This window comes from Corvus brachyrhynchos, unplaced genomic scaffold, assembly GCF_000691975.1.
Source record: "Corvus brachyrhynchos isolate BGI_N302 unplaced genomic scaffold, ASM69197v1 scaffold175, whole genome shotgun sequence".
Classification (NCBI taxonomy): domain Eukaryota; kingdom Metazoa; phylum Chordata; class Aves; order Passeriformes; family Corvidae; genus Corvus; species Corvus brachyrhynchos.
This window is the reverse complement of record NW_008238448.1, coordinates 5,640,893-5,653,430: the sequence shown is the minus strand read 5'-3', so window position 1 is coordinate 5,653,430 and position 12,538 is coordinate 5,640,893. Positions and strand designations below refer to the sequence as shown.

Genomic DNA, 12,538 nt, shown 5'->3' with positions numbered 1-12,538 from the left:
TCTTGTCAAAGTGTAAAATAAGTCAATTTACTTCACTGAAGCACCAAACTTTGGCAAAAATTCAGCTTGGGGGCAAGCATGTAGCATTGCATCCTGTAAGCTAAAATATAGGAAATTTGGCAATGTTAAAAGAATTTGAAGTCAGAAATGTATAACAAAAGAGGTTTGAATAAAAACAATACTACCAGTTAAATTTTTAATTCAGAAAAAAGTTTTTCTGAGAAATGTTTTGCTAGTTAAAGTTTTTTATATTTATATATACATACACACACAAAATATCAGTAATTAGTTTTGTTCTGAACTGGGTTATGTTTTTCCTGGGGAATTCTGTCTATGAAGTATTTTTATTCCCTTAGTTACAAAAACTGTTTGCAACTATTTCTTTGCCTTGTCTTCTTCAGTCCAGCTGTATTTCAACAGATGTGGTTACGTGAGGAACCATAAATGTCTGCTGGTTTTTATTACTTGTCTCCTTGACCTTGAGTCTCTGTATACTGTCCTGTTATTGACACTTCTACAACATAAGTGTGTTGCTCTGAATTTGTAATATGTTGTGCTTATTTTGCATGACATTTGGGGCCTTTTTGTCAGGCCTCTAATGTTGCCATGGGCTTTGTTTTCCAGTTCTGTACAAAATGTCTTGATATTGAAAGGTGGTGATCTGTATTGCATTATGTTGTTTCTCAAAAGAGTTCACAGGTGAAATAGTGGGATTTTTTAAATGAACTTTTCTAGTTGATAATTTACTGTATCAATGCCTTCCTAGCCTTGTGGCTGCATATTGCATTCTAAGTATTTTTATGTACTTCAACTTTCATGTATTTATAGGATTAGTAGGGTAAAGAAATACCAGTGAGAATAACAGCCTCTGAACATCCAGTCTGCAGGGTACCAGGTTACACATCTTACCCTGTTTGTCACACTTCTTGAAGGTGAGCTGATACGCTGTGGTTAAGTTTTCCTGTGCAAGTGATGAGCCACTGAAAGGCTGGAGTACTGCTGATTTATAGAGGCGGGGTAACTTGGGATATTCAGCTGGAAAAGGAACGGGAGTGGTAACAAGCAGCAGTAGTGGTAGTAAAGGCAGAAGCAGGTTCCACAGCAGACTTCCCAGTGTGAGTCAGTGAATGCACAGCATACTGGCTAGCTGTCAGGAGGAACCCAAACCCGACTATTGCAAGAGATTCGGGGTTTATGTTTATCATGCAAAGTCATGTGGTCTTACTATATCTTAACTTGCCAACTTAGCCTTAGTCCGGAGAAGATCCTTTGCTGCAGTGCTTAACCAAAAAAAAAAAAAAAAAGAGGGAGAAAAGAACAGAAGGAAAAATAAAGAAAACTGTGCAATGTTTGTTTATGCCTTCATCATGCCGAGGAGACACTTAACAGTAAATAACCTGTGTATACCTGAGGTAAGATACTGTTTCTGCTTTCCCTGCACAGTGCTGCTGCAGCACGGAGCTGATCCAAACATTCGGAACACCGATGGGAAATCTGCACTGGATCTGGCAGACCCTTCAGCAAAAGCTGTACTCACGGGTAAGATGCATACATCTCTCAGCAGCATTACCTGAGTTTATTTTGTGTGTATAAGTTCAGCATCAGAAGAGCCTTCTGCCTTTCCAGATCTTCTGTTGTGTAAGAGCATTTTAAAACTGTCTTTTACCAGATTTCATGTTGATGTAATTGTTGTTAATCTGCTGTGCTGCTCTGCTATAGGTTTGCTTATTCTACTTATGCTAGTGCTGTAATTTTCTGTTAAAATATCATTTGTTATTTACTGTATTTCTCTGGGTTTTTTCTTTTTAATTGATACCCAATAGACAGATTAAACAGGATCCCCTAGCCCCTGAAAAAAAAATAGGAAAAAAATCAGGTCAGTTGTTTCAAGACCTTCACTGTTAGGCAAGCAAGGACGTTTGTGTAACTATAAAAGTACTTGTGATCTGAAAGACAACCTGCTACCGATTGCAGAGCTCAATACTTACATTAAATTTTGCTGCAGATTCACATGCTGCTCTTTCCTTCCTCTACCTTGTTAGTCATTTTGGGTTGAGCCTTTTCTCATCTACCAATTTTTTTCTGTTTTAGGGTCTGTTAGCTGCAAAACAATGTTTCATGAAAATATCCTACAGATATAACTTTGTATTTACAGATCTTTGATTTTTTTATAAATAACTGTTCTGGCATACCAGTAAGCATGAAAAGTATAATATAGTAGCCTGTCAAATCAGTATCAAGAAATACATGGTCCTCTGTGCTGATTTTGACATCTAGGAAATAATGTTTAGAACAAAGTAATATTGGATTTTAAAATATATACAATTAGATTTATAGAAAGGGATTCAACAGCTGAGGTTCATTTGACAGAATAGCTGGGGGTTTTTTTTGCCTTTATTTCCCCTATTCTCTCTCTCTTTTTATTGACAGCTTAATTTATAGGTTATGTGCTATGCAACACCCGTATTCTTTCTTCAGATTATGTTCAGAGCACACCAGCTCCCTTCACTTTGTCAAGAACATTTCCTCATCTTCTTTTTTCAGTGTGCTGAGTGCTATACATAATTATCTACAGCGCTGCAGTGATTTGAGAGCACTTTTGGAACAGCATACTTTAAATACATATGATTTACTTTAATTACTTTGTGTCAAATATAAACACATGCCTACAGTGTTAACACTAATGTTAGCTGTGCTGAGCAGGTTAATCTGACTTTTGGCTGTTAATGGATACAGTTGTACAGATGCTGAAGATAGAGAGGGCACCAGGGAGTCAAAGTACCTCAGAAGTGTTAAAGGACATATGACACTTACTTGTGGGGAACTTGTCGTACCTACAGTGTGGGGGTTACAGGCCCCAAGCTGCTCTTCGGGCTATGCAACTTCAGGATAGTAGAGGAATGGTAGGAGATTAGGAAAGTCTGTGACCTCATGTCTGCTCCAATGATTTCTCTGGGCACTAGATGACCTTGTGCTTCGGGCAGGGGAGAGGGCAATGTGTCATAGCAAACAAGTGGAGATGGATTCAAAGCAGCCCTCTGAGAACATCCTGTGAAGTGCAGCCAGCGCCCGTCTCTGGGCTCACTCCTAATGCCTCACACACAACATCACTGACTGAAGCCATCTGCAGCCAATGAATGTTACCAGGCTGTGCATGTAGACACACATGGGGCTATACACGTTTAGTTGTTCATAAAAAGACATTGTTTTTGTATGTGTCTGTTCTTCCCAGCAAGAAAATCAGCTTTTGGTTTTATTAGCTTTGTCCTCAAGGTGGCTCTTGGCTACGCTGGGCTCTGTGCTGTGTACCTGAGTTCCAAGCTGTTCAATCAGGGCTGGACTTGGGCTGTAGCTGCATAATTAACTGAAAAACCTAACACTGGAGATGTCATTTAAATGGAAGCTAGCTATTAAGAGCTGTATTTTTCTGCGTGTTGCCCTGCTTTATAGTATCTCTGTTAGGCTGCTATTTTTCATGCGTTTTCCATATGTTGTTACTTTCAGGTCTTGCTTCATCCCTCTGGAAAAAGGGGTCTTAAGGGATTTCTTAGGATCTATCTGGCTGGGGATAATCTTTAGCTACAGCAATGCTTTGCAATTAGGTGCATCAGAACTTAAAGGTATTACTGGATTAAGGATGAGTAGGATATATTAACTTAATTTTCAGTATTTAGTATTGAATGGTGGGATTTTAGGAATGCTCATATTTAGAGCTTCTGGGAGTGGAACACAGTCTGTAATTTGTCACTGTGTTTGAATCTTTAAGCAGCATGCGTGTCAAGGCTGCTCTCATTGTTACTTTGGATTCCTTTTTCTATCTGTGTCTATCATAGAATGTCCTAGGTTGGAAGGGACCTTAAAGATCATCTAGTTCCAACCCCCCTGCTGTGGACAGAAGGCACCTTTCATTAAACCAGGTTGCTTAGAGCTCCATCCAACCTGACCTTAAACATATTCAGGGATGGAGCATCCATAACTTCTCTGGGCAACTTGTTCCAGTTTCACAGTAAAAAATTTCTTCCCAACAACCAACTTAAACCTACCCTCTTTCAGTTTGACTCCATTTCCCCTTGTCCTATCTCTACGCTGTCTTGTAAGAAGTCTCTCCCCATCTTTCTTGTAGGCTCCCTTCAGGTACTGGAAGTCCACAATTAGGTCACCCCAAAGCCTTCTGTTCTCCAGGCTGAACTGCCGCAGTTCTCTCAGCCTTTCCCCACAGGAAACATGATAGGCTGTATGACCATAATAGACTTTTCCACATTGCTGCTGTATTGATTGTTGAGAACATGGGTTCCTCTTAAAACTTTCTTGACCGAGTATTTGCATAGGTTTGTGCATCTGTGTTAATTGCATTGCGAATGAACTGTGATTACAGTCTCCCTTTGACCTCCAGTGCAGCAAAAGTAAACAGAAAATTTGTTGGTAATTGATTAGACCTTTTCAGTTTGACAAAGGGTTCTGTATGTGTTTTAAAAGGGAAATTCCTGTTTTTGCTGCATAAAAATAATTTCTGCTGTTCTGGCAGCAAATGCTGAATCCACAATGACTTGTTCTTTTCTGTCTTCCAGGCTAGAATAATGTATACTCTTATTTTCACTTGGATTGCAGAAAGGATATGTAATGCAGTAGTTTCTGGCATGACTTCCAGCCATTTTCCTGCAACATCCTCTTAAAATATGTGTTTTATAAGGATACATAATGCAGATGAAAAGCTAATATTTTGATGGAAGTGGACTTAGAAAATTTTAGAATAAAGTGAATTTTATAGAAATTAAACACCCAGTACCACCTTCTTAAAAAAAAAAAAAGAAAGAAGTTACGTAATTGAGGAATCTGCTTTTTACTACTTAGAAAGCAGTCTATTTTCCTCCTTTTGCATGATTAGCAGCATTTGTGTGAACCAAACACTTCGTGTTTGAAAGGGTGAATATTTTGTTTCTTCTTACTTAGCATCCCGTACTGTTCCCTGAATCATGTTGTCAGAAAAAGGATTCTAATCCTCTTTTTCTCTAGGCTGAAGTGGTACTACAGGCTCCAAAAATATATCATATCTAAGAACATCTAAGAGCTGTTAAATACGTCAGATTAATATCCAAGTTTATTTTATTTTAGTTTAATTGTCTTTGGGGTGTGTGGTTTCTGAGATGGGGACTCATCTTTGTTGCCATACATAGCACTGTGGCACTCCCATCCAGAACAGGGCCTTTGGGAGCTTTTGCACTACAAGTCGTATTAGTCTTCATTGTTTTCTTACCCTGATTATTGCCTCTTTAAAGACTAACATCCTCTTATATCTTCCCTGTACAGTATAGGACGAGCCATATTGTTAATGATTTATGTGAATGATATTTTTGTTTGTTTGTTTGTTTTTTTCCACACAGTGATGCTTTCTTGCCACTTACTCCCCGTATTATCTGCTATTCAGAAATGCTTTCTTCATGTGAATGGTCATTCTTTGTACTTAAGCAGTTTCCAAAGGAGCTGTTAGCAGGAGCTGAAGGCATTTTTGTTGGATAATATATTTTTGTCTGCTTCATGCCAGCATTTTGCAGGGTTGGTTTTTGTTGGTTTCAAGGATTACTCCCTTGAAACAGATCAAAATGAAAAAAGTCTGAAAACTGCTGCATCTCTAGATTAAAGTAAGATTTCTTAGGTATGAAATAATGTCTTGTTTATTAATAGAATCAATTTTCAAAGTTAAACAAGACTCTGATCTTCCTACTTACTGTGGAAATAATGTCTTTTACAAACAAAGTGCTTTAGGTCCTATTGAGCATTTCTCACTTGAGTTTTTCGGATGTGAAGGACAGCTTGATGAGTGAAAGTATAGCTGGGCTAAGGTTACTAGAGGTGTTAATGAGGATTCATGTTTTCATCTATTTTTCATGTCAACTTTTTAATTTAAGCAGGGAGCATAGTTCATATATTGAAATATATTTGCACAATTCTTTTTGAAGTGAACTGCCATTTATGCATAATTTGCCTGCAAGGAAGGGAAAAATCTGGTATTTCACTACAATAAGTTTACTGAACTTCAGAGAATGGAAAATGGATTTTAGGTACAACTTAGCCATTTTAAAAATAGCAGCAAAAGAAATTTTAGTTTTGAGTTAATTTTGTTTTTCCTGTGGTACCTTTACAGCTTGACTGTCTCAAATCCAAAACTATTTCCTTCTGGGTTGGTCTTACTTCCTTCCAGGTACTCCTAGGGTATTGAAGGCCTTCCGGATAAACAATAGCACTTCATTTTGGGAGCTGCCAATCTTCTCCCCCTTTCCTTTAATTGATCTAATTCTTACATAGTGTGTGCTAAATCAGATCATTTGGACAAGGTTTAGCTTCTGTCTTTACAAAACAGTATAATAAACATCAGTACAAAAGGAAAAGTGATTTCATTGTAAGGAGGGCAGGCGCTGCTAGAATGGTTTGGGCCACCCACTTGTCTAGGTCATTGTCCTTTCTGACAGTGACACTGGATCTGCTGCCTAACAGAAAAGAGCAAGAAATCCAGCAGTTGAGGAATATCGTTGACCTGCAGAAAATGTTCACCTTATTCCATATAAGCTGTTGACACCCATCTTGAAGCAAGAGGTCTGAAGAGCCTTTCCAGAACTTGTTTGAATGTATGTTTCTGTGATTGTTACTTGTTTAGCATTCAGGCAGGTTTATTCTTCCTTTTTACCAAGGCCTAACAGGAGGAAATAAACCATATGCTCTAGTTCACTGGTATGAGTGCCATGTGATGCTTTTACATTTGGAGTCCATGGTGATCAGTTACGCTTACTTTCTGGAGCATTATGAGGAATATCAGCTTTCCTTTGGGAATGCTGGGGCAATTGTTCTTCCAGTCTTTGGAAAGATATGGGCAAAAGATACTTGTGGCACAGACCTAGAACATAAAGTCTACCATTTTGGTGGCCCTCATCTAGAAGCTCTAGCTCTATGGATTTTAAATCTCATCTTCTGTTTTTTAGAGAATGTTATAATGATAACTATCTTGATGTATTTATAAATGTTTCGTTTTTAAAAATCTCATTTAGTGTGTGGTCTAGTTCCTACTTCCCTCTTTGAAGAAAGTGCACAGGTTTCTTAGCAAGCCAGGAATTAAATGCCGTCTTCTCAGTTCTGGCATGGTCACATTTCAGTTCTATTTCACACTTCCTTTTTCTCTCATCAAGAGGAAAGTAGATGAAACAGTCCTCTTTTTGTTCTAGATGTTGTGCCATACTTGGTGTGCACTTCTGCTGTCTTTCTTCTTCAAGAAGAGCTGTTCTTGATCTTTAGAATGTGGACATAAAAAGTTTCACCTCAGTGAAAAGGAAGTTGCACTTTGGTGGTACTGCTGGGATCACTGGTTCTCTTTCTACTTTCCAGCCCTGCATTATTATTTCAAGACAATGTATCTTGATTTGAGCGCTGTGCTCAAATCTGGTATAGCACAATTGACTTCTGGAGTGGTGATTTAATAGCTTCCATGGCATTTTGTTATTCCAGGTTTTATTCAGGCGAAGTTTGTTTTTTATTACCTCTCTGATTACAGAAGAGCTAAATGGTTTATGGGAGCCTCTAAAGCAATTCCGAATTCTGAAGTTTGTGGTTTATACTCCAGTATAATTCTGGGTGATTTATATTATGCATGCAGTGTTTATTGCTTTGTCAGTACTCCATTTTGTTGCTCATTCCCTCGGTTTCTTTTAGGTCCTTCTAGCTTCTGCTGTTTTTTCTCTGGTAATTAAATAATTTAAATATCTCCTTCAGTGTGGTGGGTTATTTAACACAAGTTGCAGTGTATTTTATCCTAAAGGAAACAAGTTATTCTAGCTTTTAAATGTCTGAAGTATTTTGGTTCTGACTCCATAACTTCATAATTTCTTTAAACTCTTATTGAGGGACTTGTGAAAGGATTTATGGGAACCCGTGTGTACGTTCTGCTGTCTGAAGTCCATTTCCATGCCTTAGTGTGCTTGGATTTCTTCCTATTGTAATTTCAGCTCTGGATGCTCGTTTCATAGGGCTTAATTTTAGGATAATGAGAGCTTGTCTCTTTCCTCCTGCTCCATATTTTAGAGTTAAGTGCTATTAACATTATCTTTCCTTTAAGCTTAATGTGTATCATGAAGTAGCTTCTTTGGAATGTGGGTGTCAGCCTACATCAGGCAACTTTTCATTTTTCTTTGTAACTTCAATTTAGGCAAGGAGTTAAAAGTCTGTAGTCTGTTGTGTAGGTAGTCAAGTAAGAAGAGGCGCTGTGGGATTTAGGATTGGTGCTTTTGTGAAAAGCATGGGTTTGATTTACACCATCCTCCTGGCAAGGTTTTTCACTCTTTTATTCCTTTTTACTGTTATAACAGTTCAGTAATATTTACTCTTCAAATGGAATCAAGCTCTTAAGTTGCCAAAGGAACAAATTATCTTTCAAAGTTTTCACAGAATACCTAAATCAAGTGTTTTGGTTTTCTGTTTCTCAGTTCTGCTGTTATATGGAGTTGTGGATGCTTTGAAATCTTTCAGAAACCTAATGTACACAAATTTATTTAGCCTATACTTCACACTGAAATTTTACAACATCAAATTGAAAAAAAGCATTTCCTCCCAGGGTTTGTTGTTATTCATGTGGACAGAATAACTAGTAAGATATCCATAGCTTGTAAGTAAAGAATCCAAAATACATTTTTCATGCTGCCCTAGGACAAATAATTGCAGAAACATGTAAGAAGCCTTTCTGTTTCCATAGTGCATCAGAGGACTCATCTTCTTTTTGTTTTGCCTTGAGCACGACCTATCTTATACTTTATTGATTTTTTTCCTTCTCTAAATGTTGATTAGGTAATTTAGTTCGTTGTTAAGTTGAGGCTTTGATTGTTCAGGGGTTTTTTTGTATATTCCATGTTGTACATTTTTGATTTTCATAGCAATTTCTGCCAGTCTTAAGACCAAATACAGTTTTGATCTCTACTACATTTTTCCATTTCCCATGGTTAACCTTCCTGGATTATTGTACCAAAATGGCCTTTTCACACTGTATACAAATATATCGCACTGCATGTGATAATAAGCCAGGTGCAGTGGCAAGAACTGAGTGGATGGAGAATGTTACATCACGTAATTTCTCATGTATTTGGTTCTGTTTCTGAGTAGGATAGCCATGCTGCAATTTTAACTATTTTAATGTAGTTTTTGTGTATTATGCTTGATTCTTATACGTAATTTAGTCTGTAAGAAGCATAGAACTGTTATGAAAGAATTTTTAGCTAGCAGGAAAATTCCTGCATACAAAAGCTCCCATTGCTTTTATATCTTGTGCCATAGCTTCTAGAGCAGTCCTTGATACTTGTTTTCTTTATTTAAATATTGAAAGCGATGAGCCAGTCACAGCTGAAATCTGTGGAGTTTGTGAATTCATGGACAGAACATTTAAGATGATGTTTTTCCAGGTTTAATAGATGAATCTAAAAGAATGTTAATGTTGTATAATGAAAATACACTGACTAAGAAATGGGAGAGGCAGACAATCTCAATTTTGCTTTTTTATGCATGTGTTAGGACACAGCCTGCTTATGAGACTGCTTACTGTTCCCCACTGCCTCATTCAACAGGATGGATGACTATGCTCTGGGGAGGAATCAGGACTGCACAGTGTGGCTGTGCTGGGCACTCTTTCTGTACAGAGCTGCTGCACCACATTTGTTGTGGTGAGAGTGGGCTTGTTCTTGCCAGCTGAGAAGTGCTCCTGCCATGATGAGTAATGGGGACAGGATGCAATTTGAGTTCTCTGGAGACACAGGGCACCTTGTTGGGTCAGAAACTCTGTTTCCGCTTTAACTTTGCTACACGCGTGCTTGATGTAATTTAAGTTAAAGTGTAGGACTTTGCCAAGGAGTTAATACTTTTGAAATTTAAAGGGACTTCAAAATTCTGTCTTAGATCAGACAATTTATACTCAGGACTGTAACAGTGCTCTTTGGGTTTGTTTGAAGCTCTTTGCAACTTCCATGCCCCAGGTTTTGTCTTGCTCTTTTGCTGGGCTTGAAGCACACCGTATGTATTTGTCTTGGATATCCCATTTCACCCTAGGATGCTCTGGTATAAACTGATTGGTGATGTGCACTGGATTCTGCTGCTAAGTTTGCTCCTTCCAGCAGTTCCTATGTGGTTTCCCATTTATAAATAAAGCAGGTGTCCTGCAGATAAGATTTAGTTCGTTGTGCTGTCCTTATTCATAATACTGAATGCAGAGAGTGAGTCAGGGATCCTGTGAAAGTGTATGGTCATAGCGGAATGCAGATACATCCAGGTTGAGTTTAGCATGCGTGGAAAGTTAACCAGATATTGGATGGGAATGTGTTTTAATATAAATAGACCCCTGTAGCATCACCTTTTTTAGACTTTCCCCAGCATTCTCCTTTCTTCCTGTCCCTTATTTGCCTAGGTATCTACTTGCTTTTCCCTGGATCTGTGTGATCCTAGCTGTAGTCTTCAACAGTTTAGACAGATGGACTGGATTTATCAGGCTGGCCATCCTGGGCATTTTTTCTAAGTTTGAAATGTGGCAGAACTCTTGGCTCATTCAAGTCTCTCTTCTAAAATATATAGATATTAAAGTTTCTTCTCAGAGTAGAAGAGTTCTGTATTTTATTCAAATACACAAAATATTATATATGAGCTTTGTGGACAGCACAAAGACTCTTTGTCTTACAGATGTGGTGAATTTATAATTAAAAAAAAAACTAGATAAAAAAAAAGATTGAGATAAGCAAGAAGAATTTCAGCCTGAAGGATTCAAAGTTGGCAGAATTACAATTGGAAACTAGTGTTTAAATCATAGTTGTTAAGTAACCTTTATTTTCCTAGCAGCTATCAGAAATGCTACCAGCTCCGGTTTATTGTAAAAAGTAATTTCTTGGGTGATTCCTAGCAGCTATCAGAAATGCTACCAGCTCCGTCTACAATTGGTTTATTGTAAAAAGTAATTTCTTGAAAGCTTCAGCTTGTTTGGCTTTCATGTGGTGCTGTGCTTAGACCACCTACCTTCAATTATTTCAAAATTAATTTCATGGCATAGAGAACTTCTATAATTTTAGACATATGTAATGGAAATGGAATTGACCTGACTTATTTGATGAGGTGGTCTGATTCTCAGATGCATGAGGCTCAGCTGCAGTTTAGATTTCATATGGCCATTGGTTAGATCGTTGTTTAATATACAAAGCTTTCCAGAGATGAATGAGGTACAAGAAGCTTATACTTAGTCTCATGTTACTTATATCATCACACAGGCTAAGCACCACAGTTCTGATGTGCATCCTTTGTGCCATGACACGAGGCCGGTGTCCAAACACTTGTTTGTGAGGCTATCCACACAACTTGGTCTGTTGAAGGGGCAGTACATGGAGGAGAGAAGGGAAGGGGAAGGAAGGTAATCTAAAGCAAATGGCTGTAACCTCTTCCTTATTGGACAGGTTACAGAGTATAGTTTGAACCTGTAAGAGACTGTTTTCTTTCTAGAAATGTTCCAGATAGCCCTCTACAGTTGACTGTGGCATCATGTGGAGTGTTAATGTGGAGTCTTAGTACATGTATCTCTACTTAAAGAGTGTCCCACATATAAGATTGAAATAGAACCGCATTGCTTCTGTTGTATTTTACATATGCTTTTTAACCCTGGAGAGAGTTTATGCTGTTTTATACTGGGGCTGCAGTGTATGGGAGTGTTGTAATTCTCATGTGCACACACATGTGCATGTGTGTTTAAATTATCAACAAAAATGAGGCACTTCTGCGTTAGGTAATGACACTATCGTTTTTACGTAGTTGAAGTCACATGTGTTGTTTTACATTGGTGCATGAAGAGGCTTCTAGAAATATGCTTCTCTGATTGGGTATTTTAGTGCTACTGGTTTATGAACAAACTAAGACGCTTCTGGTAAAATAAGGAGCCATTTCACTGACTCATTCATTCAAGCTATCATAAGTAATATAAATACTGACTACTAAGTTTGAAATCACAGGTTTTGGAGCCTGGTGAACTTTTGTTTATCTTTCCCACTTGCAGGGGTGAAAGAAAAAGCAGTCTTGATGGCTTGACTATTTAAAAAAAAATTAAATTGTTTAATTAATTTAAAAAAAAATTACTTGTCAAATAAAAATCATCCCCAGCGTACCTTTACTTTGAATAGAATGTAGCTTAAAAATGGTAAAACCCAAACAAACTGAACTGTATTTATATCCTCCTAGGAGGTTGCAATAAGAAAGGAAAAATACCTACTTCCTTATTGTTTGTCTAATTTCCTAATTTATCACTGAAAGGCAAACAGGTGGTGTAGTGGACAGTGCTGATGCATGAACTTGAACTTTGTAGAATACAATATATTTTATATTGTATATGTAGCACTAACAAGAAATATTAAAAAAAAATTGTTCAAGTAGCTGGGTGTTTCAGTTTAATTTGTGTGGTGCCAATATATGGATCTGTAACGAAGAACATGGAAAATTTAGTCTAAAATGAAGAAAATTGGATGGAACTGTTTTTGAAAACCTT

The 12,538-nt window shown here is 37.6% G+C and overlaps 1 protein-coding gene across 1 annotated transcript in view; it reads left to right on the top strand.

Annotated features, from left to right (window-relative positions):
- Nucleotides 1-1,331: 1,331 nt before the first annotated feature.
- TNKS (tankyrase) overlaps nucleotides 1,332-12,538 on the top strand; it is a 106,487-nt gene continuing 95,280 nt past the window's right edge. The window contains exon 1 of the mRNA XM_017736768.1: nucleotides 1,332-1,539. Coding sequence (XP_017592257.1) covers nucleotides 1,347-1,539 — 193 coding nt within the window. The 5' untranslated portion in view covers nucleotides 1,332-1,346. The remainder of the gene's footprint in view (nucleotides 1,540-12,538) is intronic.